The sequence below is a fragment of the Symphalangus syndactylus genome, chromosome 18 (genome assembly GCF_028878055.3).
Source record: "Symphalangus syndactylus isolate Jambi chromosome 18, NHGRI_mSymSyn1-v2.1_pri, whole genome shotgun sequence".
NCBI lineage: Eukaryota > Metazoa > Chordata > Mammalia > Primates > Hylobatidae > Symphalangus > Symphalangus syndactylus.
The window spans coordinates 24,518,701-24,545,185 of NC_072440.2; the positions used below are offsets into that span (position 1 = coordinate 24,518,701).

A 26,485-nucleotide genomic window follows, 5' to 3' on the forward strand; every position below is an offset into this window, starting at 1 on the left:
TCAGCCTCTCCGAGTAGCTGGGACTACAGGCGCCCGCCACCGCGCCCGGCTAATTTTTTGTATTTTTAGTAGAGACGGGGTTTCACCGTGGTCTCTATCTGAGGTCAGGATTTTGAGACCAGCCTGGCTAGCATGGTGAAACCTGTCTCTACCAAAAATACAACAATTAGCCAGGCACGGTGACGGGCACCTGTAATAATCCCAGCTACTCGGGAGGCTGAGGTTTCAGTGAGCTGAGATCATGGCACTGCACTCCAGCCTGGGCAACAGAGCAAGACTATCTCCAAAAAAAAAGGTGGGGGGGCGGCGGTAGGGGGAAGGTGTCCTTGTTCATCTGGGGGCTTTAGGCCACAGCAGAGTCTAATAATGTGGCTTATGGTGAGGGCTTTGAGTCACATGGATCAGTTTGACCTCCAATGGGGCTGGAGACTAAGGTTAGCCACATGGGCATGCAACCATGGAACCCCAGTAAAAACTTTGGACATAAAAAATGGAGTGAGCTTCCCTGGTTGGCAATAATCCATGAGTATTGTTGCACACCAGTGACACCAGGAAGGTATCATTTTTCACAACTCTACAGGGAGAGGATAATTCGAAACTCCAGCATTTGAAACTTCCCTGAACTCTGCCCTATGCACCTCTACCCTTGGCTCATTCTAATCTGAATCACTAAACTGCAATAAACTCTAACCGTGGGTATGAGAGCTTTCAACGAGTTCTGGTGAGTCCTCCTGGCAAATCATCCAACCTAAGAGTGGTCTTGGCCAGGCACAGTGGCTGAAGCCTGTAATCCCAGCACTTTGGGAGGCCCAGGCAGGCGGATCACTTGAGCTCAGGAGTTTGAGACCAGCCTGGCAATATGGTGAAAATGTCTCTAAAAAAAATATAGAAAAACTAGCCAGGCAAGGTGGTACGCGCCCATAGATCCAGCAACTCAGATGGCTGAGGTAGTAGGATTGTCTGAACCTGGGAGGGAGGAGGTCAGGGCTCCAGTGAGCCGTGATCATGCCACTGCACTCTCACCTGGGTGACAGAGAGAGGCCCTGTCACAAAAAAAAAAAAAAAAAAAAAGAGTGGTCTTGGGAACCCCTGAACTTGCAACTAGTATTACAAGCAGGGGTCATCTTATGGACTCCCTCTTACTCTGCACTCATATTTAAAACCATTAAATATACTGTAGCTCAAAAAAAGTTGTTTGTTTTGAAACAAGGTCTCACCCTGTCGCCCAGGCTAGAGTGCAGTGACGCAATCCGAGCTCAAGCAAACCTCCCACATCAGCCTCCCGAGTAGCTGAGACCACAGGCTTACTCCACCACACCCAGCAACTTTTGTATTTTTTTTGTCCCATTCTCTACGACATTCCCAAAATGTTGCCCAAGCTGGTCTCGCACTCCTGGGCTCAAGTGATCCACTCACCTCAGCCTTCCAAAGGGCTGGGATTACAGGCATAAGCCACTGCACCCGGCCATAAATTTTGTTTTTTAATAACATTTCTAGCAAACATGATAAAGATTTGACTTCAGTGTTGCTTATTTTCCTTCCAAGGAACCTCTAATATTCTCTATTTTCAGACCTCCAATCAAATTAGCCAGAAGGAGCAAATGAAGCCAATAACTCCAGGAGGGCAATAGATCTGATTTTAACCTTTGTTCACATACACAATTGTCTTCAGAGAAAAGCTGATGAAAGTACCCCCTCACCTCCATGCCCCAATGCTCCTTTTCTCTGACTTCAAGTGGGCCTCTGATGCTGCCCACATTTCCCTCACCAGGTTTCTTTCCTTTCCAAAACATCTGTAAAACTTTTTGCACCTTGTTCCTTCTCCCACCACTACCAGCGGATGGCCTTATAGATTTCTGCTTCATGAGAAATAGAGGCCATTTGACAGCACCCTCAGCAAGAGCTAACATTTTAGCTCCTAACAAGAGCTAGTGGGCAACTGATCCAAGCAGTTTACATATGTTTATCATGTCATTTCATGTTCAACACAATCCTATTAGTTATAACTTGATAACTAAGGTTTCATAACTAGCCTAAGGTTGCAGAGCTCGTAAAAGGCAGAGCCAGAACTCAGACCCAGTACTGTCTAATGTTTGAGCTCTTCAACACTCCATCACTGCTGGTCATCTTCCTTCTAATATATCCACAAATTCATCTGCATCTGCACATACAGCTTTTCTTCCCATCATCTTCGCATAACGGAACAAATAAACCTCCTATCCATAGAAATCATCTGGATCTGTCTATTCCCCCCATTTTTCAAGGTATATCTTGTCTTTTTTTTTTTTTTTTTGAGATGGAGTCTCGCTCTGTTGCCCAGGCTGGAGTGCAGTGGCATGATCTTGGCTCACTGCAAGCTCTGCCTCCTGGATTCACACCATTCTCCTGCCTCAGCCTCCCAAGTAGCTGGCACTACAGGCGCCCGCCACCATACCTGGCTAATTTTTTGTATTTTTAGTAGAGATGGGGTTTCACCATGCTAGCCAGGATGGTCTCGATCTCCTGACCTCATGATCCGCCCACCTTGGCCTCCCAAAGTGCTGGGATTACAGGCTTGGGCCACTGCGCCTGGCCTGTTTCTTTTGTATGTTGCAAAATCTCCCATTTTACTACTGTTTATCACATCATCAACATATGAGCACTCTCAAAAGTCTTACTTTAAAAAAAAAAACAAAAAACAAAAAACAAAAAATGGCTGGGCACGGCGGCTCACGCCTGTAATCCCAGCACTTTGGGAGGCGAAGGCAGGCAGATCATGAGGTCAGGAGATTGAGACCACCCTGGCCAACATGGTGAAACCACGTCTCTACTAAAATAGAAAAAATAAAATTACCTGCCCGTGGTGGCACACACCTGTAGTCCCAGCTACTTGGGAGGCTGAGGCAGGGGAATCGTTTGAACCCGGGAGGCAGAGCTTGCAGTAAGCTGAGATCGTGCCACTACACTCCAGCCTGGTGACAGAGCGAGACTCTGTCTCAAAAAAAAAATAAAATAAAGGCCGGGTGCGGTGGCTCATGTCTGTAATCCCAGCACTTTGGGAGGCCGAGGTGGGTGGATCATGAGGTCAGGAGTTCGAGACCAGCCTGGCCAATGTAATGAAACCTCGTCTCTACTAAAAATACAAATATCAGCCAGGCGTGGTGGTGGGCATCTGTAATACCAGCTACTCAGGAGGCTGAGGCAAGAGAATCGCTTGAATCCGGGAGGCAGAGGTTGCAGTGAACCGAGACTGCACCACTGCACTCCAGCCTGGGCGGCAGAGAGACTCCATCTCAAAAAAATAAAATAAGGCCGGGCGCGGTGGCTCACGCTTGTAATCCCAGCACTTTGGGAGGCCGAGGCGGGCGGATCACGAGGTCAGGAGATCAAGACCACAGTGAAACCCCGTCTCTACTAAAAATACAAAAAATTAGCCGGGCGTGATGGCGGGCGCCTGTAGTCCCAGCTACTCGGAGAGGCTGAGGCAGGAGAATGGCGTGAACCTGGGAGGCGGAGCTTGCAGCAAGCCGAGATCGCGCCACTGCACTCCAGCCTGGGTGAGAGAGCGAGACTCCATCTCAAAAAAAAAATAAATAAAATAAAATAAAATAAAATAAATAAAATAATTTAAAAAGTAAGGTGGGGCACGGTGGCTCACACCTGTAATTCCAGCACTTTGGGAAGGTCAGGCAGGCAGATCATGAGGTCAGGAGTTTGACACCAGCCTGGGCAACATAGTGAAACCCCGTCTCTACTAAAAATACAAAAAATTAGCCGGGTGTGGTGGCGGGCACCTGTAATCCCACCTAGTTGGGAGGCTGAGGCAGAAGAACTGCTTGAACCCTGGAGGCGGAGGTTGCAGTGAGCTGAGGTCACGCCATTGCTCTCCAGACCAGGCAACAGTGTGAGACTCTGACTCCAAAAAAAAAAAAAAAAAACAAGAAAACCCTTTAACTGCCTTTCTCCTTCTATCAATCCAATAGCCTGGACTCTTCACAGACAAACCTGTTGAAAAATTTATCTTCCTTGCCTTCACTTACTTTTTAACCCACTTTAATCTGGGTTCCACCTGCAACACACCACTGAAGCTATTCCTACTAAGGTAGGAACTGCCACTCAAGGCCTTCTTGGTTCTAAAATCCCATGAGCCTTTTTCAGTTCACCTTACAATTTCTCAATACCATTCTAAAGTTTATGAATTTTTTAGTTAACTTTAATTCCAGTGACTCTTTCTACTTTATCGCAATCTAAGTATTCTCCTCCTTCTTCATATTTTTTTTTTTTGAGACGGACTCTGACTTTGTTGCCCAGGCTAGAGTATAGTGGTGCAATATTGGCTCACTGCAACTTCCACTTCCAGGTTCAAGCGATTCTCCTGCCTCAGCCTCCCAAGTAGCTGAGATTACAGGCCCCTGCTACCACACCCGGATAATTTTTGTATTTTTAGTAGAGACGGGGTTTCACCATGTTGGCCAGGCTGGTCTCGAACTCCTGACCTCAAGGGATCCACTCGCCTCGGCCTCCCAAAGAGCTGGAATTACAGGCGTGAGCCAACGTGCCCAGCCCCTTCTTCACTTCTTTAACCAGCTTAGATTTCATTGTGTATCATTTCAACAACACTCTTGCCTATACCCTTAACTCTTAAGATTTTCATCGCACCCATCTGGCAAAACCCCAATCCTGGATAAACCCAATGATCCATCAATAAGCACCACATTCCCAGGTCCTCCAGTGTTTACTTCCCATTCTATACATGCACTATCCAGACATTCCCATTCTCTTCAAATTCCAAAATATCCTATCACCTCCCCTCCCCATACACACATTCTACCTCACCAAGAAAAAAAAAGGTACCAGCTGGGCACGGTGGCTCACGCCTGTAATCCCTGCACTTTGGGAGGCCGAGGCAGGTGGATCACTTGAGGTCAGGAGTTGGACACCAGCATGGCCAAAATGGTGAAACCTCACCTCTACTAAAAATACAAAAATTAGCTGGGTGTGGTGGTGCGCACCTGTAATCCCAGCTACACAGGAGACTGAGGCAGGAGAATCGCTTGAACCCAGGAGGTGGAGGGTGCAGTGAGCCAAGACTGCACCACTGCACTCCACAGCCTGGGCAATAATAAGAGTGAAACTCCATCTCGGGGTGGGGTGGGGAAGATACCATAAAATACCTGCACCCGATTCTAGACCTTACTTAGGATTCCATCTACTTCCACCTTACTGTAACTTTTCTTTTTTTTTTTTTTTTTTTTTTTTTTTTGTCTGTCGTCCCCTCTGTCGCCCGGGCTGGAGTGCAGTGGCGCAATCTCGGCTCACTGCAAGCTCCGCCTCCCAGGTTCACGCCATTCTCCTGCCTCAGCCTCTCCGAGTAGCTGGGACTACAGGCGCCCGCCACCATGCCCGGCTAATTTTTTTTTTTGTATTTTTTAGTAGAGACGGGGTTTCACCGTGGTCTCGATCTCCTGACCTCGTGATCCACCCGCCTCGGCCTCCCAAAGTGCTGGGATTACAAGCGTGAGCCACCGCGCCCGGCCGTAACTTTTCAAATACTTTTCCCACTGAACTAAATCCCCCCCATAAACATGCAACACTTTCTAATGTATCCCATTTAAAAATACAAAAACATATAAAAAGTAAAAACAAAAGGAAAAACTCCATCAATCCCACATGTCCCTCCATCAAACAATCTGCCTTCACTTGCTGCAGGCAAACTGAAGTTGTCTAGACTCCCCTCTCCCATTTCTTCACTTCTTCTAGCCCCTTAACACACACTGGTCCAATTTCTGCCCCATCACTCTTGGCAAAATCCATTATGACATCCATGCTGCTAAATCCAAGATACAGTTCAGGCCTCAATCTGCTCATCCTTTCAGCAGCTTTCACAGGGCTGCTGAGTAGGGTTGGGCAGTTTTGCCCTGCACACAGGTGCCCTGCAGAGGAATGAGCTGGCTGAATGAAACTTCTTTTTTAAAAATTCTTGGCTGGCATAGTGGCTCACGCCTGTAATCCCAGCACTTTGGGAGGCTGAGGTGGATGGATCACTTGAAGTCAAGAGTTCAAGATCAGCCTGGCCAATATGGCGAAACCCCGTCTATTAAAAATTTGGCCGGGTGCGGTGGCTCACGCTTGTAATCCCAGCACTTTGGGAGGCCGAGGCGGGCGGATCACAAGGTCAGGAGATCGAGACCACGGTGAAACCCCGTCTCTACTAAAAATACAAAAAAAAAAAAAATAGCCGGGCGTGGTGGCGGGCGCCTGTAGTCCCAGCTACTCGGAGAGGCTGAGGCAGGAGAATGGCATGAACCCGGGAGGCGGAGCTTGCAGTGAGCCGAGATTGTGCCACGGCACTCCAGCCTGGGCGACAGAGCGAGACTCCGTCTCAAAAAAAAAAAAAAAAATTCAAAAATTAGCCAGGTGTGGTGGCGGGCACCTGTAGTCCCAGCTACTCGGGAGGCTGAGGCAGGAGAATCACTTGAACCCAGGAGGCGGAGGTTGCAGTAGCTGAGACTGCGCCACTGCACTCCAGCCTGGGCAACAAGAGAGAAACTCTATCTCAAAAAAAAAATTGTTTATGCCAACTAATTGTACACCTAAATGCACCGTGTTCATGCCTTCCTCCTTTCATTTATTTATTTATTTTTTAATTAGGTCTCACTCTATGTTGCCCACGTTGTAGTGCAGTGTGTGATTACAGCTCACTGCAGCCTTGAACTCCTGGGCTCAAGAAATCCTCTGGTCTTAGCCTCCCCAGTAGCTAGGACTACAGGTATGGAGTGGCTCTTTGCCTTTATTTCTAACCTAAGCTAGCTTACAACCTTAAAAAGAGACCCTGCTTCGCCGAGCATAGTGGCTCTCGCCTGTAGTCCCAGCACTTTGGGAGGCCGAGGCGGGTGGATCATGAAGTCAGGAGCTCGAGACCAGCCTGACCAACATGGTGAAACCCTGTCTCTACTAAAAATACACAAAAACTTAGCCGGGCCTGGTGGTGCGACGCCTGTAGTCCCAGCTACTCAGGAGGCTGAGGCAGGAGAATCACTTGAACTTGGGAGGTGGAGGTTGTAGTGAGCCGAGATCACGCCACTGCAATCCCGCCTGGGCGACAGAACGAGACTCAAAAAAAAAAAAAAAGAGAGAGAGAGAGAGAGAGACCCTGCTTCAGCTCTCATTTGCATCGCTTATCTTCCCCTTTTGTCAGTAAGTCCTGGAAGTACCCTAGAAACATATCATTTAGCCTGGGAAATTGCCAAGATTGAAAGGAAATATCTTACTCTATGACCTCTTTAATAGATGAAGGACAAAAAAGGCTGAAAATGTACAAAGATATGCATCCCTCCCCCACCAGTTACCTGCCAAACATAGGCCAGGCGCAGAGGATCACACCTGTAATCCCAGCCGTTTGGGAGCCTGAGGCCGGCAGATTAGCTGAGTTCAGGAGTTCAAGATGAGCCTGGCCAACATGGTGAAACCCAGTCTCTACTAAAAATACAAAAAAATTAGGCAGGCGTGGTGGTGCACATCTGTAATCCCAGCTACTTGGGAGGCTGAGGCAGGAGAATCGTTTACTCAGAGGCGGAGGTTGCAGTGAGCCGAGAGCTCGCCACTGCACTCCAGCCTGGAGAACAGAGTGAGACTCGGTCTCCCAAAAAAAAAAAAAAAAAAAAAAAAGCCAAACATAGCCCATTCCAACGAAGATTAAGAATCACTAAGAGTTACATCGCACCACTGCACTCCAGCCTGGGTGACGGAGCGAGACTCCGTCTCAAAAAAAAAAAGTTACACACTGCAGAAATCTAAAGAATCTCAAAAGTAGACTGGGACTTTATAATCAAGGTAAAGGTGAAGTGATGTTTACCACTATAAGAAATGAATGCGCCAGGCGCGGTGGCTCAAGCCCATAATCCCAGCACTTTGGGAGGCCGAGGCAGGAGGATCACGAGGTCAGGAGATTGAGACCATCCTGGCTAACACAGTGAAACCCTGTCTCTACTAAAACTACAAAAAAATTAGCCAGGCGTGGTGGCAGGCACCTGAAGTCCTAGCTACTCGGGAGGCTGAGGCAGGAGAACGGTGAGAGCGCGGGAGGCAGAGCATGCAGTGAGCTGAGATCGCGCCACTGCACTCCAACCTGGGTGACACAGCGAGACTCCACCTCAAAAAAAAAAAAGAAATGTATGCAACCATTTTTTTCAACTCCTGAAAATAGTCAGATAATAACTGTAGTTATTCTGGTAAAGTTCCTTTAACCAACAGGTTGAAGCACATTCCCAGGGAATTACATGTTTATAAGATTTTCTAACAATTGCATATGTTAAATCTTCTCTTTAAAAATAATCCTGGCCAGGCGCGGTGGCTCACACCTGTAATCCCAGCACTTTAGGAGGCCGAGGCAGGTGGATCACTTGAGGTCAAGAGTTCAAAACCAGCCTGATCAACATGGAGAAACCCTGTCTCTACTAAAAATACAAAATTAGCCAGGCGTGGTGGTGCATGCCTGTAATCCCAGCTACTCAGGAGGCTGAGGCAGGAGAATCACTTGAACCCGGGAGGCGGAGGTTGTGGTGAGCCAAGATGGTGCCATTGCACTACAGCCTGGGCAACAAGAGCGAAACTCCACCTCAAAAACAGGAAAAAATAAAATAAAATAAAATAAATAAAAATAAAAATAATCCTAGGCCAAGCCGGCTGCAGTAGCTCACACCTGTAATCCCAGCTACTCAGGAGGCTGAAACAGGAGGATCACTTGAGCCCAGGAGTTTGAGACCAGCCTGGGCAACACAGTGAGTCTGTGTCTCTAAAGAAAAAAATCATCATCATCATCCTAGGCCAGTCCAGACAACATAGCAAGACCTCCAACTCTAAAAGAAAATGAAATAAAAAATTTTAAAGGTGAATTTAATTAGAGGTCTCAAGTAATTCCAGAAGATACGGTCTCACAAATCAAATACTGAAAAAGGAAGATGTCTTTCAAGATAATCACACTATTATTTTAACTGTAGGAAAATGTATTAAATGAAGACAGCTTTTGCCAGCTGCTGAAACATACTAGTAAGAGCAGGAAACGATGGTCCCACCATGCTCAGCAGTAGCCAGAAATTTACTGAGGTCTTTGTATTTAGTCTTAAGTATAAGACACCTAGGAAACTTCAAAATCATCACTTAAGCCACTTTAAACCCACAGTCTATACAAACCCTATCTTTTTCTTTTGCTACATTTTATACTAAACACACTTTAATCAGATTGACATAAGTGATTTAAAAGAAGTAACTTTTATAATTCCCTTTTACAAGAAAAAAAAAGTTTCTAGATATTAAGTTCCTTAAGAGACAGCAATCATTTATTATAGATTTACAGTACTACAATTTCAAATAGTATCAGAATCTTTTTTTTTTTTTTTTGAGACAGTGGCACAATCACAGCTCACAGTAGCCTCGACCTCCCGGGCTAAAGCAGTCCTCCCACCTCAGCCTCTCAAGTAGGTGGGACTAAAAACTCATGCCACCATGTCCAGTTTTTTTTTTTTTTTTTTTTTGAGACAGAGTCTTGCTCTGTCGCCCAGGCTGGAGTGGAGTGCGTGATCTTGGCTCACTGCAACCTCTGCCTCCTGGGTTCAAGCAATTCTCCTGCCTCAGCCTCTCAAATAGCTGGGATTACAGGCATGCACCACCATGCCCAGCTAATTTTTGTATTTTTAGTAGAGACGGGGTTTCACCAGGTTGGTCAGGCTGGTCTCGAACTCCTGATTTCAGTGATCTGACAGCCTCGGCCTCCCAAAGTGCTGGGATTACAGGTGTAAGCCACCATGCCCAGCCAATTTTTTTATTTTTTGTAGAAGCGAGGTCTCACTATGTTACCCAGGCTGGTCTCCAACTCCTGGGCTCAAGTGATCCACTCACCTCCCTGCCTAGGTCTCCCAAAGCACCACCATGCCCGGCCCAAAATCTTGTAATTGCTTAATACTGTATATACATTCTTATAATGATATTTCCCATCTTTGTTTAGAAGATGTGTGTGGTTCTTCTCCACCCCCCAAGTACTTAAAACTATCACATTGGCAGAGTACAACCTTCCAGTGTTTCTGGCATCCTCCCTCCTCCCATTAAAATAAAAATATGTATATACACACCATACACACTACACCAGAGGGAAAAAAGCAATTCATCGTTCAACTGGTATTCTTATAAGAATCAGTTCTTAAATTCCAATTGTGTAGTAAAAGGTAAGCAAGCTATAAGCTACCTTTTAACCTACCCTTTCTCTATATACATTCCATTTACATTGTACTTGCCCTCCAATCTATGCAAATAGTCACAAAGATTAGATTATGTTTGCTGGCTTATCATTTCAACTAGTAACAAATTCTTAAAGTGTGAATACAAGATATGGAGAAAAGATGATGCAGAGCTATGTTGAAATTTCTTATTGTTCAACTTGAAATAGGTTTACAGCCTAATGGGAGTATACTAGAAAATGTAGAAAGAGGGCAGGCACGGTGGCTCACGCCTATAATCCCAGCACTTTGGGAGGCAGAGGTGAATAGATCACAAGGTCAGGAGTTCAAGACCAGCCTGGCCAACATGGTGAAACCCTGTCTCCACTAAAAATACAAAAATAAATTACCTGGGTGTGGTGGCACATGCCTGTAATTCCATCTGCTCAGGAGACTGAGGCAGGATAATCCCTTGAACCCGGTTGGCGGAGGTTGCAGTGAGCTGAGATTGCACCATTGCACTACAGCCTGGATGACAGAGCAAGACTCCGTCTCAAAAAAAAAAAAAAAAAGAAAATGTAGAAAGAGAGCCACTCCACCTCCACTGCAGAGCAATTAATTCTAACTCCACTAATATTTTTCTAAATATTCACTGAAACAGTTTTAAAAATAATTTCCTGAACTTTAACCCTCCCAACGTCTTCAAAAGGCAAAAATTACCCGCTCAGAGGGACACAGTTGGTAGTGCCAATACAAAAGATCTTTGTCTTCCCATTCTTAGTCCATAGCTTTTTTCATGACACCAGCCTCTGCTAAGATAAATATCTGTGAAGGATCAACTTTTTAAAATACACACATTCTAGCTGGGCTAGAATGTGGCTCACATCTGTAATCCCAGCACTTTGGAAGGCTGAGGCAGATGTATCACCTGAGGTCAGGAGTTTGAGACCAGCCTGGCCAACATGATGAAACCCGTCTCTACTAAAAATACAAAAATTAGCTAGGCATGGTGGCATGCACCTGTAATCCCAGCTACATGGGAGGCTGAGGCAGGAGAACCGCTTGCACCCGGGAGGTGGAGGTTACAGTGAGCCAACGTGGTGCTAATTACACTCCAGCCTCGGCAAGACGCCATCTCTAAAAAAAAAAAAAAAAAAAAATTCTGAAAAATAAAGACACTTAGAGAGGAATCTAAAACACATTGGTTCTATTTTTAACTTCACCAATGCTAAGACAGCGGATGGATTTTTTTTTTTTTTTTTTTTTTTTTTGAAAAAGAAAAGGGCACAAATTTCACATAGGAGAATAGTTTTTGAAATCTTTGCACAACAGGGTGGCTATAGTAAATAATGATGTACTTATTTGCAAAGAGAAGACAGAGATAAATAGCAATAATAATAATGTATTTCAAATAATTAAGAGTAAATTTCTTTTTTTTTTTTGAGACGGAGTCTCGCTCTGTCACTCAGGCTGGAGTGCGGTGGCGCGATCTTGGCTCACTGCAAGCTCCGCCTCCCGGGTTCACGCCATTCTCCTGCCTCAGCCTCCCCTAGTAGCTGGGACTGCAGGCGCCCGCCATCACGCCTGGCTAATTTTTTGTATTTTTAGTAGAGACGGGGTTTCACCATGGTCTCGATCTCCTGACCTCGTAATCCGCCCGCCTTGGCCTCCGATTACAAGCGTGAGCCACCGTGCCTGGCCTAGGAGTAAATTTCAAATGCCTCACCACAAAATATAAGTAAGCAAAGTAAGGCGATAGTATGTTAATTAGCATGATTTAATCATACCACATCACACATATATGTATAAACATTACGTTGTACCCTATGTGTACAATTATGATTTTTGAATTAATATTAGAGTGGGGAGAATAATGATTAATTTTTACTTCTTCAGTAAGATTACAATGAAAATGCAGAGAGCACTAGCATAGTAACTACACGATAGGTCACTTTAAATAAAAGGCATCTTTTAGGCCGGGTGTGGCGGCTCACGCCTGTAATCCCACCACTGGGGAGAATAATGATTAATTTTTACTTCTTCAGTAAGATTACAATGAAAATGTAGAGAGCACTAGCATAGTAACTACACGATAGGTCACTTTAAATAAAAGGCATCTTTTAGGCGGGGCGCGGTGGCTCACGCCTGTAATCCCAGCACTTTGGGAGGCTGAGGCAGGCAGATCACAAGGTCAGGAGATCGAGACCATCCTGGCTAACACAGTGAAACCCTGTCTCTACTAAAAATACAAAAAATTAGCCAGGCGAGGTGGCGGGGTGCCTGTAGTCCCAGCTACGCAGTAGGCTGAGGCAGGAGAATGACGTGAACCCTGGGGAGCAGAGCCTGCAGTGAGCCGAGATCGCGCCACTGCACTCCAGCCTGGGTGAAAGCGAGACTCCGTCTCAAAAAAATAAATAAACAAATAAGAGGCATTTTTTACAAAATTTTTAGTCAATAAATTGATTACCACATACTTACGACCTATTTGCTATTAAGTGTAAATTCATTTATAATTTTAGTATTTTCAAAAAAGGAACATATTAAAATCCTATCAATATTTCAAATAATGACAGAATTAATCATTTTTAATAGTCAGAATCCTTACTCAGGTCCTTCAAAAACAATATAAACTATGACTTAAGGTAGATTCCTTTAAATCTGACTAATGAATAAATGTTAAATCTCAAATTTCATGGTCCCAGTGCTGGAAAACCTGTATTTTTATTTTTCTTCACGTTTATACAAAGAATGTACAGACAGGCAAGAAATGTAATCAACCTTTTTAGGAAAGAATCTCAGGATTTGTTTTCTTTTCAATTAAATATATATGAATTCTGGGTGATACTGGTGATCATCTCTGTATCTTTTTTACTCATCTCATGAGAAAAGAGTCTCATTACACAAAGAGGATAGTCAAAAAGCCTAATGATTTCCTCACATAAGTAGGTTTTTCTGTGTGGCAAATCTGAAGAAGTCAACATAGAATCTGTCATTAATGCATTGAATCTGGACTTCCACTATTAAAATCAAATTAGAGCCTGGAAATAAAGTGTTAACACTTCAGACAAGAAATTCCAGGGTTTGTATCATCAGGAATATAAACCAGGGACACCCTCAAGAGGCTGAAGAGCAAGAGTCATGCACTGCTTCAGAGAATTAAATACTCCAAGACGAAAGTTAAAATTTCAAACACACATATCACACATATACATCTTTTAACATCAGGTTGAAATGCTAAAGGGAACAGAGTAAAGTTAAGTTTTTAATTAATAAATTTAAATAAGAGAGAAAACTTTAAATTCAAAGAGCTTCAGTAAAAAAAAAAAAGAAAAGAAAATGTTAGCAGTGTTATCAAATGTGGAGGAAAAGCTAATATATGTCACTATGTAATCCAAGACATATTCATTAGTGGAGCCTTTTTTCTAGGCTATTAATATAGTAGATGCCACCAAAAAACAAATATCTAGTAAATATTAAGTTTAACAACTTCTTAAAAACCTGTAGGTTCCCAAAGACATATACATGTATGTGCAGTGAGGCCACTGCTAAGCCTCTAATATTCTTGTAGACTACTAAAGTTCTCTATGACGATAAAAAAGGGTAATAAAAAAAATCTAGTGTCTCCCCTTAATAAACAAAGAACGAGCATAACTTAGGAAGTTCGGTAACAAAAACAATCTATAATTCTGGTACCAGAAATCCCTCTGAGAGGCCGGGCGCGGTGGCTCACGCTTGTAATCCCAGCACTTTGGGAGGCCGAGGCAAGCGGATCACGAGGTCAGGAGATCGAGACCACAGTGAAACCCCGTCTCTACTAAAAAAAATACAAAAAATTAGCCGGGCGTGGTGGCGGGCGCCTGTAGTCCCAGCTACTCGGAGAGGCTGAGGCAGGAGAATGGCGTGAACCCCAGAGGCGGAGCTTGCAGTGAGCCGAGATTGCGCCACGGCACTCCAGCCTGGGCGACAGAGCGAGACTCCGTCTCAAAAAAAAAAAAAGAAATCCCTCTGAGGCTGGACGGGGTGGCTTACGCCTGTAATCCCAGCACTTCGGGAGGCCAAGGCAGGGGGGATCACCTGAGATCGGGAAATGAAGACCATCCTGGCTAACACGGTGAAACTCTGTCTCTACCAAAAAATACAAAAAATTAGCCAGGCAAGTGGCACATGCCTGTAATCCCAGCTACTCAGGAGGCCGAGGCAGGAGAATCACTTGAACCCAGGAGGTAGACGTTGCGTGAGCCTAGATCGTGCTGTTATACTCCAGCCTGGGCAACAAGAGCAAAACTCCATCTCAAAAAAAAAAAGTAAGAAGTCCCTCTGAAAAAAGGTTTAAATAATAAACAAAAAAAGTCTATAACAGGTTTTTAAATAAAGTCCTACACATATTATATGAATACCAACATAATAATAATATGAATATGAATATCAACAGGATATCCAATTCCTTTTTTGAAAAGGTCTGAAAATTAATATGAAAGAAGTAATTCAGTATGTTTAGAAATCTGTTGATTCTAGGCCAGGTGTGGTGGCTCACGCCTGTAATCCCAGCACTTTGGCATTTACAAAATGGGATTTCCTCCTCACCTAAGGTCAGGAGTTCAAGACCAGCCTGGCCAAGATGGTGAAACCCCATTTCTACTAAAAACTACAAAAATTAGCCAGGCGCGCTGGCAGGCACCTGCAATCCCAGCTACTCAGGAGGCTGAGGTAGGAGAATCACTTGAACCCGGGCGGCAGAGTTTGCAGTGAGCCAAGATCTCACCACTGCACTCCAGCCTGGGTGACAAATAAAATAAAATAAAGAAATCTGTTGATTCTGGAATATTTGCGTTTCATTCCCCAATCAGCAGGCATGAGATTGGCAAGAAGTGTGTTTCCCAGGCATTCTAATGGGATGCCAGAAGGCTCAACCCAGTGCTTAAATTTTTAGTGATTACATTGCTTAAATAATGTAGACAGATACAATAGACCCAAGATAAGTCAATGTGTAAAAAGACTTTAAATATGTGCACAAGGTATTTTTCAAGATGGATAAAACACATGAATCTTAAATTACCATATTCTTTTTTTTTTTTTTTTTTTTCTGAGACGGAGGTTTTTTTCCTCTTGTTGCCCAGGCTGGAGTGCAATGGCATCATCTCGACTCACTGCAACCTCTGCCTCCCAAGTTCAAGCAATTCTCCTGCCTCAGCCTCCTGAATAGCTGAGACTACAGGCGTGTGCCACCATGCCCAGCTAATTTTTGTACATTTTTTAGTCGAGATGGGGTTTCACCATGTTGGCCAAGATGCTCTTGATCCCTTGACCTCATGATCCGCCCACCTCGGCCTCCCAAAGTGCTGAGATTACAGGTGTCAGCCACTGCGTGTGGCCAAATTACCATATTCTTTCTTCTGTAAAAAGATCTGGCCACTCCAGTCCATTACAATACTGTCCTTTTGAGCCTGCTCGATCAGTTTGTTCAAGCCCTGCCTCAGGCTAACAGGGCTGCCATAAGAGGAACGCTTTCCCCAAAAACACATCCTACAAGAACAGTGTTGTAATCCCTGGAGTTAACACTAAATATAAAAACACAAACTTGCAGGATCTCATTTTCATGTATTTACTTGAGGAAAGACACAAATATAGAGTGTATGCTATTTACTGATGCACTTAGTAGGAAAGAAGGGGATAGCAAAAGTAACAATTTTACCAGATCCATGCACATATGCAGGTTATATTTTACTGGAGATGGCACACATAAAAATTCCAGATAGTGGTAACTATATGAAAAAAACGTGGCAGGAATGGGTGTGATAGTGGAAAAAGTCACCGCATATCTGTACCTTGACTGAGGTCATGGTTACACAGGTGTATACATTTGTCAAAATTTACTGAATTTAAGACCTATACAAGGCTGGGCATGGTGGCTCACACCTGTAACCCCAGCACTTTGGGAGGCCGAGGCAGGTGATCACCTGAGGTCAGGAGTTCAAGATCAGCCTGGCCAACATGGTTAAACCCCATCTCTACTAAAAGTACAAAAACTAGCCAGGCGTGGTGGCAGGCATCTGTAATCCCAGCTACTCAGGGGGCTGAGGCAGGAGAATCACTTGAACCCGGGAGGTGGAGGTTGCAGTGAGCCGTGATAGCAACATTGCACTCCAGCCTGGGAGATAGGAGCGAGACTTCATCTCAAAAGAAAAAAAGAAAAAAAAAAGAACACCACCACCTATACACATACATAAATTTTATCTCAAAGAAGCACCACAATAGAATTCAAGAGAATTCAATTTAAAAAGGAAAAGTACACTCGATTAATACAAGATGGAAAAGAACAACATTATAAAACCAAGTATCTCTGCACGAGCAAACTCCACAAGAATTTACTAAGTTATACTCTACATTAAAAAAACAAAAAACAAAAACACAGAATAAGGGAGCATTTCCTATACATATGAAACCACAAAATTTCTGTACTCTTTACTGTTAGGCCTCTATACAACGGGAAGGATGTTTTATTTTATAGTTCCAAAAATAAAATGGGCTCTGAAAAACTTCAAGATAGTCAAAGACAGGTAACCAAAATGATGACAACGTGAAAAGATAACAAACAACAGCTCCTCTGAATCATTAAGGGTGGTCCAATGAAAGGAGCCTCAGGGATTTGTTTCAGGTGATTAGGATAAGGAACAAGAGTCAGGTAACAAAGGCAGAAAATCCTAAAGAATTGTTTAACAATTCAATGTTCCCAAAAGACACCATGGACCGCACTCCATTTTATATGACACTTATATGACATTCCATACATGTGTCTAACATGAAGATTGAGCAGATAAAAAGTATCACTTTAATAATCATCCTCAATCAACACCAGATAACAAATGAGGGGCCTTTGCTTATGGAAATTCTCACATATTGAGCTGAACACTTTTACCTTAATTAATTAATTTATTTATTTTTTGAGACAGAGTTTCACTCTTGTTGCCCAGGCTGGAGTGCAATGGCCCGATCTCGGCTCACCACAACCTCCGTCTCCCGGGTTTAAGTGATTCTCCTGCCTCAGCCTCCCAAGTAGCTGGGATTACAGGCATACGCCACCACGCCCAGCTAATTTTTGTATTTTTAGTAGACACAGGGTTTCTCCATGTTGGTCAGGCTGGTCTCTCCCGACCTCAGGTGATCCACCCACCTTGGCCTCCCAAAGTGCTGGGATTACAGGTGTGAGCCAACATACACAGCCTTATCTTAATTTAAATTGTTAAATATAAACATAATACTCAGGTCCTTAGCAGCCCCTTCTCTATATTGTTCCAGTTAACTGCCTCCCACTGCGATCTCTCTTGCACGTGCGTGCACGCACTCTAACACACACATTCTTTTCTTTTTTAGACGGAGTCTTGCTCTTGTTGCCCAGGCTGGAGTGCAATGGCGCAATCTCAGCTCACCACAACCTCGGCCTCCTAGGTTCCAGCAATTCTCCTGCCTCAGCCTCCCGAGTAGCTGGGAATACAGGCATGCACCACCATACTCGGCTAATTTTGTATTTTTAGTAGAGACGGGGTTTCTCCATGTTGGTCAGGCTAGTGTCGAACTCCCGACCTCAGGAGATCCACACACCTCAGCCTCCCAAACTGCTGGGATTACAGGCACGAGCCACCACGCCCGGCCCACAAACTTTTTCAAGAAGCAACTAGATTTAATCTTCCTAAATTGTGCCACTTTCCTGCAGGTAAAATTTCAATGATTCCCTAAAGTCACTCCAAATACACTTAAACTGGGCCAGGGTGGTGGCTCACGCCTGTAATCCCAGCACTTTGGGAGGCCGAGATGGGTGGATCACCTGAGGTCATGAGTTCAAGACAAGCCTAACCAACATGGTGAAACCCCATCTCTAGTAAATACAAAAAATTAGCCAGGTGGTGTGGTGCGTGCCTGTAATCCCTAGAGCTACTTGGGAGGCTGAGGAAGGAGAATTGCTTGAACCCAGGAGGCGGAGGTTGCAGTGAGCCAAAATGGCACCATTGTGCTCCAGCCTGGGCAACAAGAGCAAAAACTCCATCTCCAAAACAAACAAACAAACAAATAAAAACACTTGAACTATGATTCAAGGCCTACAATAGGGTTCCCAACCCAGTGCTTCAGCTTCACCTCTTATTTGTATTACTCCTCATAAGTACCCAATTCCTCTACACACTGACAATTTGCACCTGGTGTTATCCTAATTTTCTTCTACTTGGGGGGATTCTCCCCCAAATTCACAGTCAAAATTGTACAGACCAATTCCATCACCCCACTGCTCCATACTTAACTGCCCTACAGCTTTCCCTCCTCTGACCCTCCAGGTTTTTGTTTTTTTGTTTTTGAGACAGTCTTGCTCTGTCACCCAGACTGGAGTGCAATGGCATGATCTTGGCTCACTGCAACCTCCACCTCCTGGGTTCAAGCAATTCTCCTGCCTCAGCCTCCCAAGTAGCTGGGATTACAGGTGCCCACCACTGCATCCAGCTAATTTTTATATTTTTAGTAGCGATGGGGTTTCACGATGTTGGCCTGTAACCCCAGCACTTTGGGAGGTCAAGGCGGGCAGATCACCTGAGGTCAGGAGTTCAAGACCAGTCTGGCCAACCTGGTGAAACCCTGTCAATCACGCCACTGCACTCCAGCCTAAGTGACAGAGCAAGACTGTCTCAAAAAAAAAAAAAGGAAGGAAGGAAGGTATACTGAGAATTATATCACAAAATCCACATGCTCTACCCTTTACAAAGCCCTTTACTTTTCTCCCATAATAACTTATAGCCTCCTCGAAGACAGTGGTTTTACAAGTCATAAAAATCCTGGCCGTGACCCAGTGCAGTAGCTTATGCCTGTAATCCCAGCACTTTGGGAGGCCAAGACAGGCAGATCACTTGAGGTCAGAAGTTCAAGACCAGCCTGGTCGACATGGTGAAACCCTGTCTCTACTAAAAATACAAAAATTAGCCAGGGGTAGTGGCGCATGCCTGTAATCCCAGCTACTCGGGAGGCTGAGGTAGGAGAATCGCTTGAACCCAGGAGGCTGAGGTTGCAGTGAGCCAAGATTGCACCAGTGCATTTCAGCCTGCAGTGAGACCCCATCTCAAAAAAAAAATTTACATATATATACACACACACACACACATACACACACACATCTCCCTAGAAGCATCAATATTTACTGAATCAGAGTATTTCATTACCTGTTATAAAAAACAAACAAAAAGACCTTCCATTATACCAATTTATAAAGGAATCAAAACAAAAGGGGTTGGGGGGGTCCAGGCACGGTGTCTCACTCCTGTAATCCCAGCACTTTGAGAAGCCGAGGTGGGAACTTGAGGTCAGGAGTTCGAGACCAGCCTGGCCAACATGGCGAAACCCTGTCTCTAATACAAAAATTAGCAGGGCCTGGTGACATGCGCCTGTAGTCCCAGCTACTTGGGAGGCTGAGGCACGTGAATCGCTTGAACCCAGGAGGTGGAGGTTGTACTGAGCCAAGATCGTGCCACTGCACTCCAGCCTGAGAGAGAGAGTGAAACTATGTCTTAAAAAAAAAGGCCGGGTGCAGTGGCACACACCTGTAATCCCAGCACTTTGGGAGGCCGAGGCAGATGGATCACCTGAGGTCAGGAGTTCATGACCAGCCTGACTAACATGGTGAAACCCCGTCTCTACTAAATATAAAAAAAATTAGCCAGGTGTGGTGGCACATGCCTGTAATCTGATCTACTTGGGAGGCTGAGACAGGAAAATCGCTTGTACCTGGGAGGCAGAGGTTGCAGTAAGCTGAGATTGCACCATTGCACTCCAGCCTGGACAAGAGCAAAACTCCGTCTCAAAAACAAACAAAAAAAAAAAGTTGGGGTGAGGGAAAGGTTCAACTTAAAGATACAACTACTAAGTGTTTCATAAGGAATGACTTATTTCATAATGGAGTAGGAGTTTGACACATGGTGAGGCCCCATCTCTACAAAAAAATAAAAATAAAAAATTAGCGTGCCAAGCACGGTGGGTCACACCTGTGATCCCGGCACTTTGGGAGGCCAAGGAGGAAGGATCACTTGAGCCTAGGTATTCAAGACCAGCCCAGGCAGCATGGCAAAACCCCATCTCTACAAAAAACAAAAAAAATAAAGTAGTTGGGGGTGGTGACATGCACCTGTGGTCCCAGCTATCGGGAGGGTGAGGTAGGAGGACTTACTGAGCCTGGGAGGTGGAGGCTGCAGTGAGCTGAGATGGTTCCACTGCACTCCAACCTGGGCAATGGAGTGAGACTCTGTTTCAAAAAAAGAGAGAGGAGGCTAGGTGTGGTGGCTCACGCCTGTAATCCTAGCACTTTGGGAGGCCGAAGCGGGTGGATCACCTGGGGTCAGCAGTTCAAGACCAGCCTGGCCAACATGGTGAAATCCCATCTCCACTAAAAACACAAAAATTAGCCGGGCATAGTGGCCTGAACCTGTATTCCCAGCTACTCGGGAGGCTGAGACAGGAGAATCACTTGAACCAGGAGGTGGAGGTTGCAGTGAGCTGAGATTGTGCCACTATACTCCAGCCTGGGCGACAAAGTAAAACTCTGTCTCCAAAAAAAAAAAAAAAAAAAGAGAGAGAGAGAGAGGAAAAATAAATAAATTAGCCAGGTGTAGTGGTATGCACCTGTGGTCCCAGCTACTCAGGAGGCTGAGGCGGGAGGATTCCCAGAGCCCAGGAAGTCAAGGCTGCAGTGGGCAGTGATTGCACCACTGCACTCCAGCCTGGGCAACAGAGCAAGAGTGTATCTCAAAAAAGAGGAAAGAAAAGAAACGAAAAACATAAAAACAAACGTTCCTTTAGTTTTATATTTTATTTTTATTTTTTAGTTTATTATGGGTGTTTTACTCTCCCCCAAGTAAAAGAGCCATACACAATTTGCTGAAATTTTCCTTAGTGTACTTTGAAATCTGTGGAACAGAACTGGCAATCACTGAATTCTATTTGACTCTAGTTCCATTTAATATTAGACTGGCGTGAAAGTAATTGTGGTTTTTGCCAAAACCGCAATTACTTTTGCACCCACCTAACAGGTATAAAATATGTAACTTCACTTAATTTTATCCTTTATGTATTTCCCTATATTATGTACCTAAGGACATCAAACAGTACAGACTGATAAAAGGCTGAATAGACAACTCTGGTTTCAAAAATCCAGCTTCTCACAACATCAGACATACTAGTATACAGCTTTTCTAATTTCACAACGCATTTCCATTTTTTGGTCTTTCACAATAGGGAAGATGTGTGTACTTTTGAATACTTTGATCTGTCTACAATCTACCAAAATTGGAAGGTGTTTTTATTATACAGTTTCATCCTTTTAGAAGTATAGAAAGATCCTAAGTCTGGGCACAGTAAGACACTCAATATAGATCTACTACTAAACAAGTAAGACCAATTACACAATTAATGTCCTAACACCCCAAGTGGAGAAGTAAAATCTACTTGTTTTCTGTTGACTTGAATGCCTTCTCTTCTTTGTTGAATTAATCAATCTATTCGACTCCAATGTCAAATTAATCAGTCACTTTAGAATATTAAAATGTACAATTATGAATTACACATTTAATTTTAAAACACATCATTCTGATCTCTATCTTGACTGATACTAGAAGATTATCTTCCAAACTAAGGTGGAAAAAATGACAGACTTTAGCTATTGGCAATGATACGTCATTTTTTTAGGGAAGAGGAGTAAAGAGGGCAACCTCCATAGGTCAGATATCCTTTTGTTCTAAGAAGCCACCACTCCTGTTTCTTCATATGAAAAAAACCAGAGGCATCCAGTGGTTCCCAAAACCTTCTCAACTTTATGCTTAAGGAACCCACAGATTTCAGATAATACAACTGACCTAAGACCACTCATTTACTCATTTGTTTAACCATTCTTTTTTTTTTTTTTTTTTTTTTGAGGAGTCTTGCTCTGTTGCCCAGGCTGGAGTGCAGTGGTGTGATGTCGCTCACTACAACCTCCGCCTCTCAGGTTCAACTGATTCTCCTGCCTCAGCCTCCCGAGTGACTGGGATTACAGGCATGCACCACCACATCCCGCTATTTTTTTTTTTTTTTTTTTTTAAAGTAGAGACGGGGATTCACCATGTCAGTTGGCCAGGCTGGTCTCGAACTCCTGACCTCAGGTGATCCACTCACCTCAGCCTCCCAAAGTGCTGGGATTACAGGCGTGAGCCACTGCCCCTGGCCTGCTTAACCATTCTTAAATGCCGGGTGCGGTGGCTCACACCTGTAATCTCAACACTTTCGGAGGCTGAAGGTGGGCAGATTGCTTCAGTTCAGGGGTTCAAGACCAGCCTGGGCAACGTGGTGAAAACTCCATCTCTACAAAAAATACAAAAATGAGCCGGGCTGGTGGCAAGGGCCTGTAGCCCCAGCTACCTGTGGATGCTGAGGCAGGAGGTTTGAGCCTGGGAGGTCGAGACTGCAGTAAGCCAAGTATTTGTGCCGCTGCACTCCAGCCTGGGTGACACAGCAAGACCCTGTCTCAAAAAAATTTACAAAAGAGTTGACTGAGAGCACAGTGAATGAAAAGGAAGACTATAAGCCAGTGCCATATAAATGCTTACTGTTGGAGGTATGCTTCTATGGACCATGGGTTTGCTCTCTTGCCATATGACATTTACGTATTCAGCCACCTGGAACATTTCCTGTTAGTATGTGTGAAGTATCATGTGTGGTCAAAATTGACTCAACAGTCATTTTCCACACCAACTGGCAAACTAACACTAAAAGAAACCAACAAGTGTTGCTTTTTCAAAAGCCTAAATCGGCTGAGTGCGGTGACTTACACCTGTAATCCCAGCACTTTGGGAGGTCAAAGCAGGTGGATCACCTGAGTCAGGAGTTCAAGAACAGGCTGGCCAACATGGTGGAACCCGGCCTCTACTAAAAATACAAAAATTAGCTGGGCGCCTGTAATCCCAGCTACTCAGGAGGCTGAGGCAGGAGAATTTTTCCTTGAAACCGGGAGGCAGAGGCTGCAGTGAGTCGAGATTACACCACTGCACTCCAGCCTGGGAGACACAGCAAGACTCCATCTCAGGAAAAAAAAAAAAAAAAAAAAAAAAAAAAAGCCTACATCAAGGAAAACAGAACCAAAACACCAGGGACAAAATGGTACATAAGAGGCAAAAAAAAAAATTAATCAAAATTATTCAGATAAACCATAATAAATGTGCCTGCATCTGAAGATGTTCTAAACCTTCATTTAAGCAAGAAGCAAGATAAAGATTCGTTCTGTCAGTTACCTGGAGTCTGCCATCTTTCTGAATAGGGGACAGAATCACCTCAAATTTAACTAATAAAAATTTATGACTTGGCAAACACCCCAGGTATTTTTCTTGACTAACAAATCAGCTATGACAATCTTAGAAACAAATCAAGTTATGCTATGGGGTATGTTCACACTTCCCTGTTCCCTCTACAGCACGAGAAAATCAAATCTTTCCAACATCCTAACAAACTGTTACTCCCTGTAACCAAATGTATCACAGTATCGTCTACCAAGGCGTTACATTCTGAAACTTTGTTACAAAGCACAGCTTCAAAGAAACCTTGTAGGCTTTCTTGTAAGCTCCTCCCTTCCCCCATCGCCCCTCCCCAGAGCCAAGAAATAAAGCACTTGAAAGAAACAACATGGATAATATTTATTAATAGCTCATGTACATATTCCATAACTACATAAGCCATTTGGCTTCATACCTGTCAGCAATGAAGTCAAGTGGCCCCAGCACGTGGCTGCGACTCCTCTCTATTTATTTAGAACTACAAACTACAATTTACACTTTTCCAAAAGCTCTAGGACTATTTGGGAAGGGCACTTTATTCTTCTAAAAGGTTACTAAATTCTCTTATATACTTATACTGATCACAATACTGAAAAATAATAGAAAATCCATTAATAATAGAAAATCCAAAAATAATAGAAATAATCCAAAATAATAGAAATACATTAATAGACAATAATAGAAAATCCATTAATAGAAAATCCAAAAATAGAAAATCATTCATTTACCACCTAATTTGTTAGATGCCAGAAAATCAAATTTCACACATTTCAATAAAAAGGCAAAACCAAGCATGTCAATCACAGAAAAAAAATACTTAATCAACTAATTTTATTTAAAGCACTCACAAACTCTTAAGTGGTACAAGACAAGTCAACGCCATGTTTATCGAACAATTTTTTTTTTACGACTAAACATCTCAATTCTAAACTCAGGCACTAATTATTAAAGTCATCTAGTTATAGACACCAATTCTCAACAGACACAGTATTTGGAAAGGCATATTAAACAGACTAAGATGTGTACCACCCATTACCCAAAGATAATTTTATTGATTTTTCTAATGAGTCTTCAAATGTTACATTCTAACATCTTAGCAAATTATTTCCAAATACTGTTGGAATTACATGTAACTATCAGGAAACAAAAGGGCTTCCCAACAACTTGTGCGTTCTACATTATTTGGCCAGTTTCTGGACAATCATAATACAATTGTGCTCCAAAGTAGGAGAGTTTCATGAATCAATAACCCCTAAAATACATTTCTGTACATTTAAGGAGTTCTAAGCATTGGGTTAAATTCCAAACAGACTCTGAATACAAGCATTTATTTAGTAAGAGAGGTTAGAATAAATCAGTCCTAAATTAGGCACAGCTGCCCCCACCTTGATCAAAAAGACAGGAAATTGCATTTATTTAAAAAGTGAATGTTCCTAATATATTCAAATCTAACTAAGCCCCAAAACGGTCTGAGATCAAATCCTCCATAAAAGAGGAAATTCTCTAGACTTCTAAGTGGGTGCCCAAAGAGTACACTCAAGTGTCCAGGTATGAATTACGATTCACCACAGTAACCGGCCTTGCACTTAGGGAAAACTTCCATCGCCCAAGACCAGAGTGGGTCGATTCCATTAACAGTCACACAATCTCATCTCATACTCCACTAATGAATGTTCTGCCTAAAGTCACAGCAATGCCTTAGCTGGAGTTTTGTTTTGGTTTTTTTCGATATTAACACGTGGGGGGTCACAGAAAGGAACACAGGTTAGAAGATCTCTCACGTGGCGGCTGAAAGAGTGGGGAACCGAGAAAGTGAATGAGTAACAGGGAGGGTCCTGGACTCTCAGGATTTCCCAACTCGGGGTCGGAGGGAGGCGGTAACTGGAATGCCCCCCGGACCCCCGCCTCTTTCTCACTTTCTGGTCCCGACCCCAGGCCAGTGTCACCGCCGGGAGCCCCGGGTTTCGGCTCCCGCCCCGGGCTGAACAAGCAGGGAGGGGAGGCACTTAGGCCTCGCCTCCCCGCGGCCTTCCTCCCCCAGCCGGGGCGGAGGAGACCAAGGAAGCCGCGCCCGGCTCCGAGGGATGGAGGGCCTAGGCCGCGCCTCCCAGCCCCGCAGCCCTAGGCCTCGGCCCGCCCGAGGCGGAGCCCGGGAGGTCGGGGCGGGGTCCCGGGCCGGTCACCCACCTGGGTTGCCAGTCATTCCAGCTCCGCGGATACTTGGTGCCGCCGCCGCCGCCGCTGCTCAGCCGAGACCCCGGGGCTCTGCGGCTCATTACCTTCCCCGACACGACATGGCCAAGCGCCGCCGCCCAAAGAAGCGCGAGTCGCCGCCCGAACCGGCCGCCGCCGACACCTCGCTCCGGCCCGGGGCTAAGGAGGAAGCCGAGGAGGAGAAGGAGAAGGAGAAGGAGGAGAAGGAGAAGGAGGAGGAGGAGAAGGAGGAGGAGGAGGAGGAGGAGGAGGAGGCGGCGGAGGGCGGGGGAAGAGGACGGCCGTTCCGGGTTCCGCCTGAGCCCGCAGCGCAGGACGAGGAGGCGGGAGCGGCGCGGTGAGAGAGAGGCGGATGAAGGGGAGGCGACGTCTCTTCCAGGGCCGTACGCGGCCCACGACGCCGGGGCCCCGGAGGACGAGGACGACGAGGAGCAGGCGGTAGCGGCAGCTCCTCACACTCACACGGCCACTGCTTCCCCGCCTCCCGGCTCCGCCCGCCGCGCCGCCGCTGTCGCACGGCATGCTGGGAGCGAGGGGCGGGGTCGGCGCCCGCCGGGCCTGGGGAGAGAGGCGGGTCCTGTCGGCGGGGCGGGGCCGGGAGAGGCGGGTCGATAGCAGGCCGCCCCGCCCCCCACGTCCCCAGGCTCTTGGAGGGCGCAGAGGTCTGGGCGTAGCGGTGACGAATCCTAAGACAGGGGATCTCCACTACCGCGGCCACACACTTTTCTCCCAAACGCTTCCCGGAAAGCACCG

The 26,485-nt window shown here is 44.9% G+C and overlaps 1 protein-coding gene across 3 annotated transcripts in view; it reads right to left on the reverse strand.

Annotated features, from left to right (window-relative positions):
• The window catches only part of SMG1 (SMG1 nonsense mediated mRNA decay associated PI3K related kinase), a 119,862-nt gene extending 93,591 nt beyond the window's left edge, over positions 1 to 26,271 (reverse strand). For 2 of the 3 annotated variants that reach the window (XM_063623105.1, XM_055253810.2), the window contains exon 1: positions 25,706 to 26,271. In XM_063623105.1, the coding sequence (XP_063479175.1) occupies positions 25,706 to 25,794 (89 nt within the window). In that variant the 5' untranslated portion in view covers positions 25,795 to 26,271. The remainder of the gene's footprint in view (positions 1 to 25,705) is intronic. The other variant, XM_063623106.1, reaches the window with a different exon arrangement.
• Between the last annotated feature and the right edge of the window lie 214 nt (positions 26,272 to 26,485).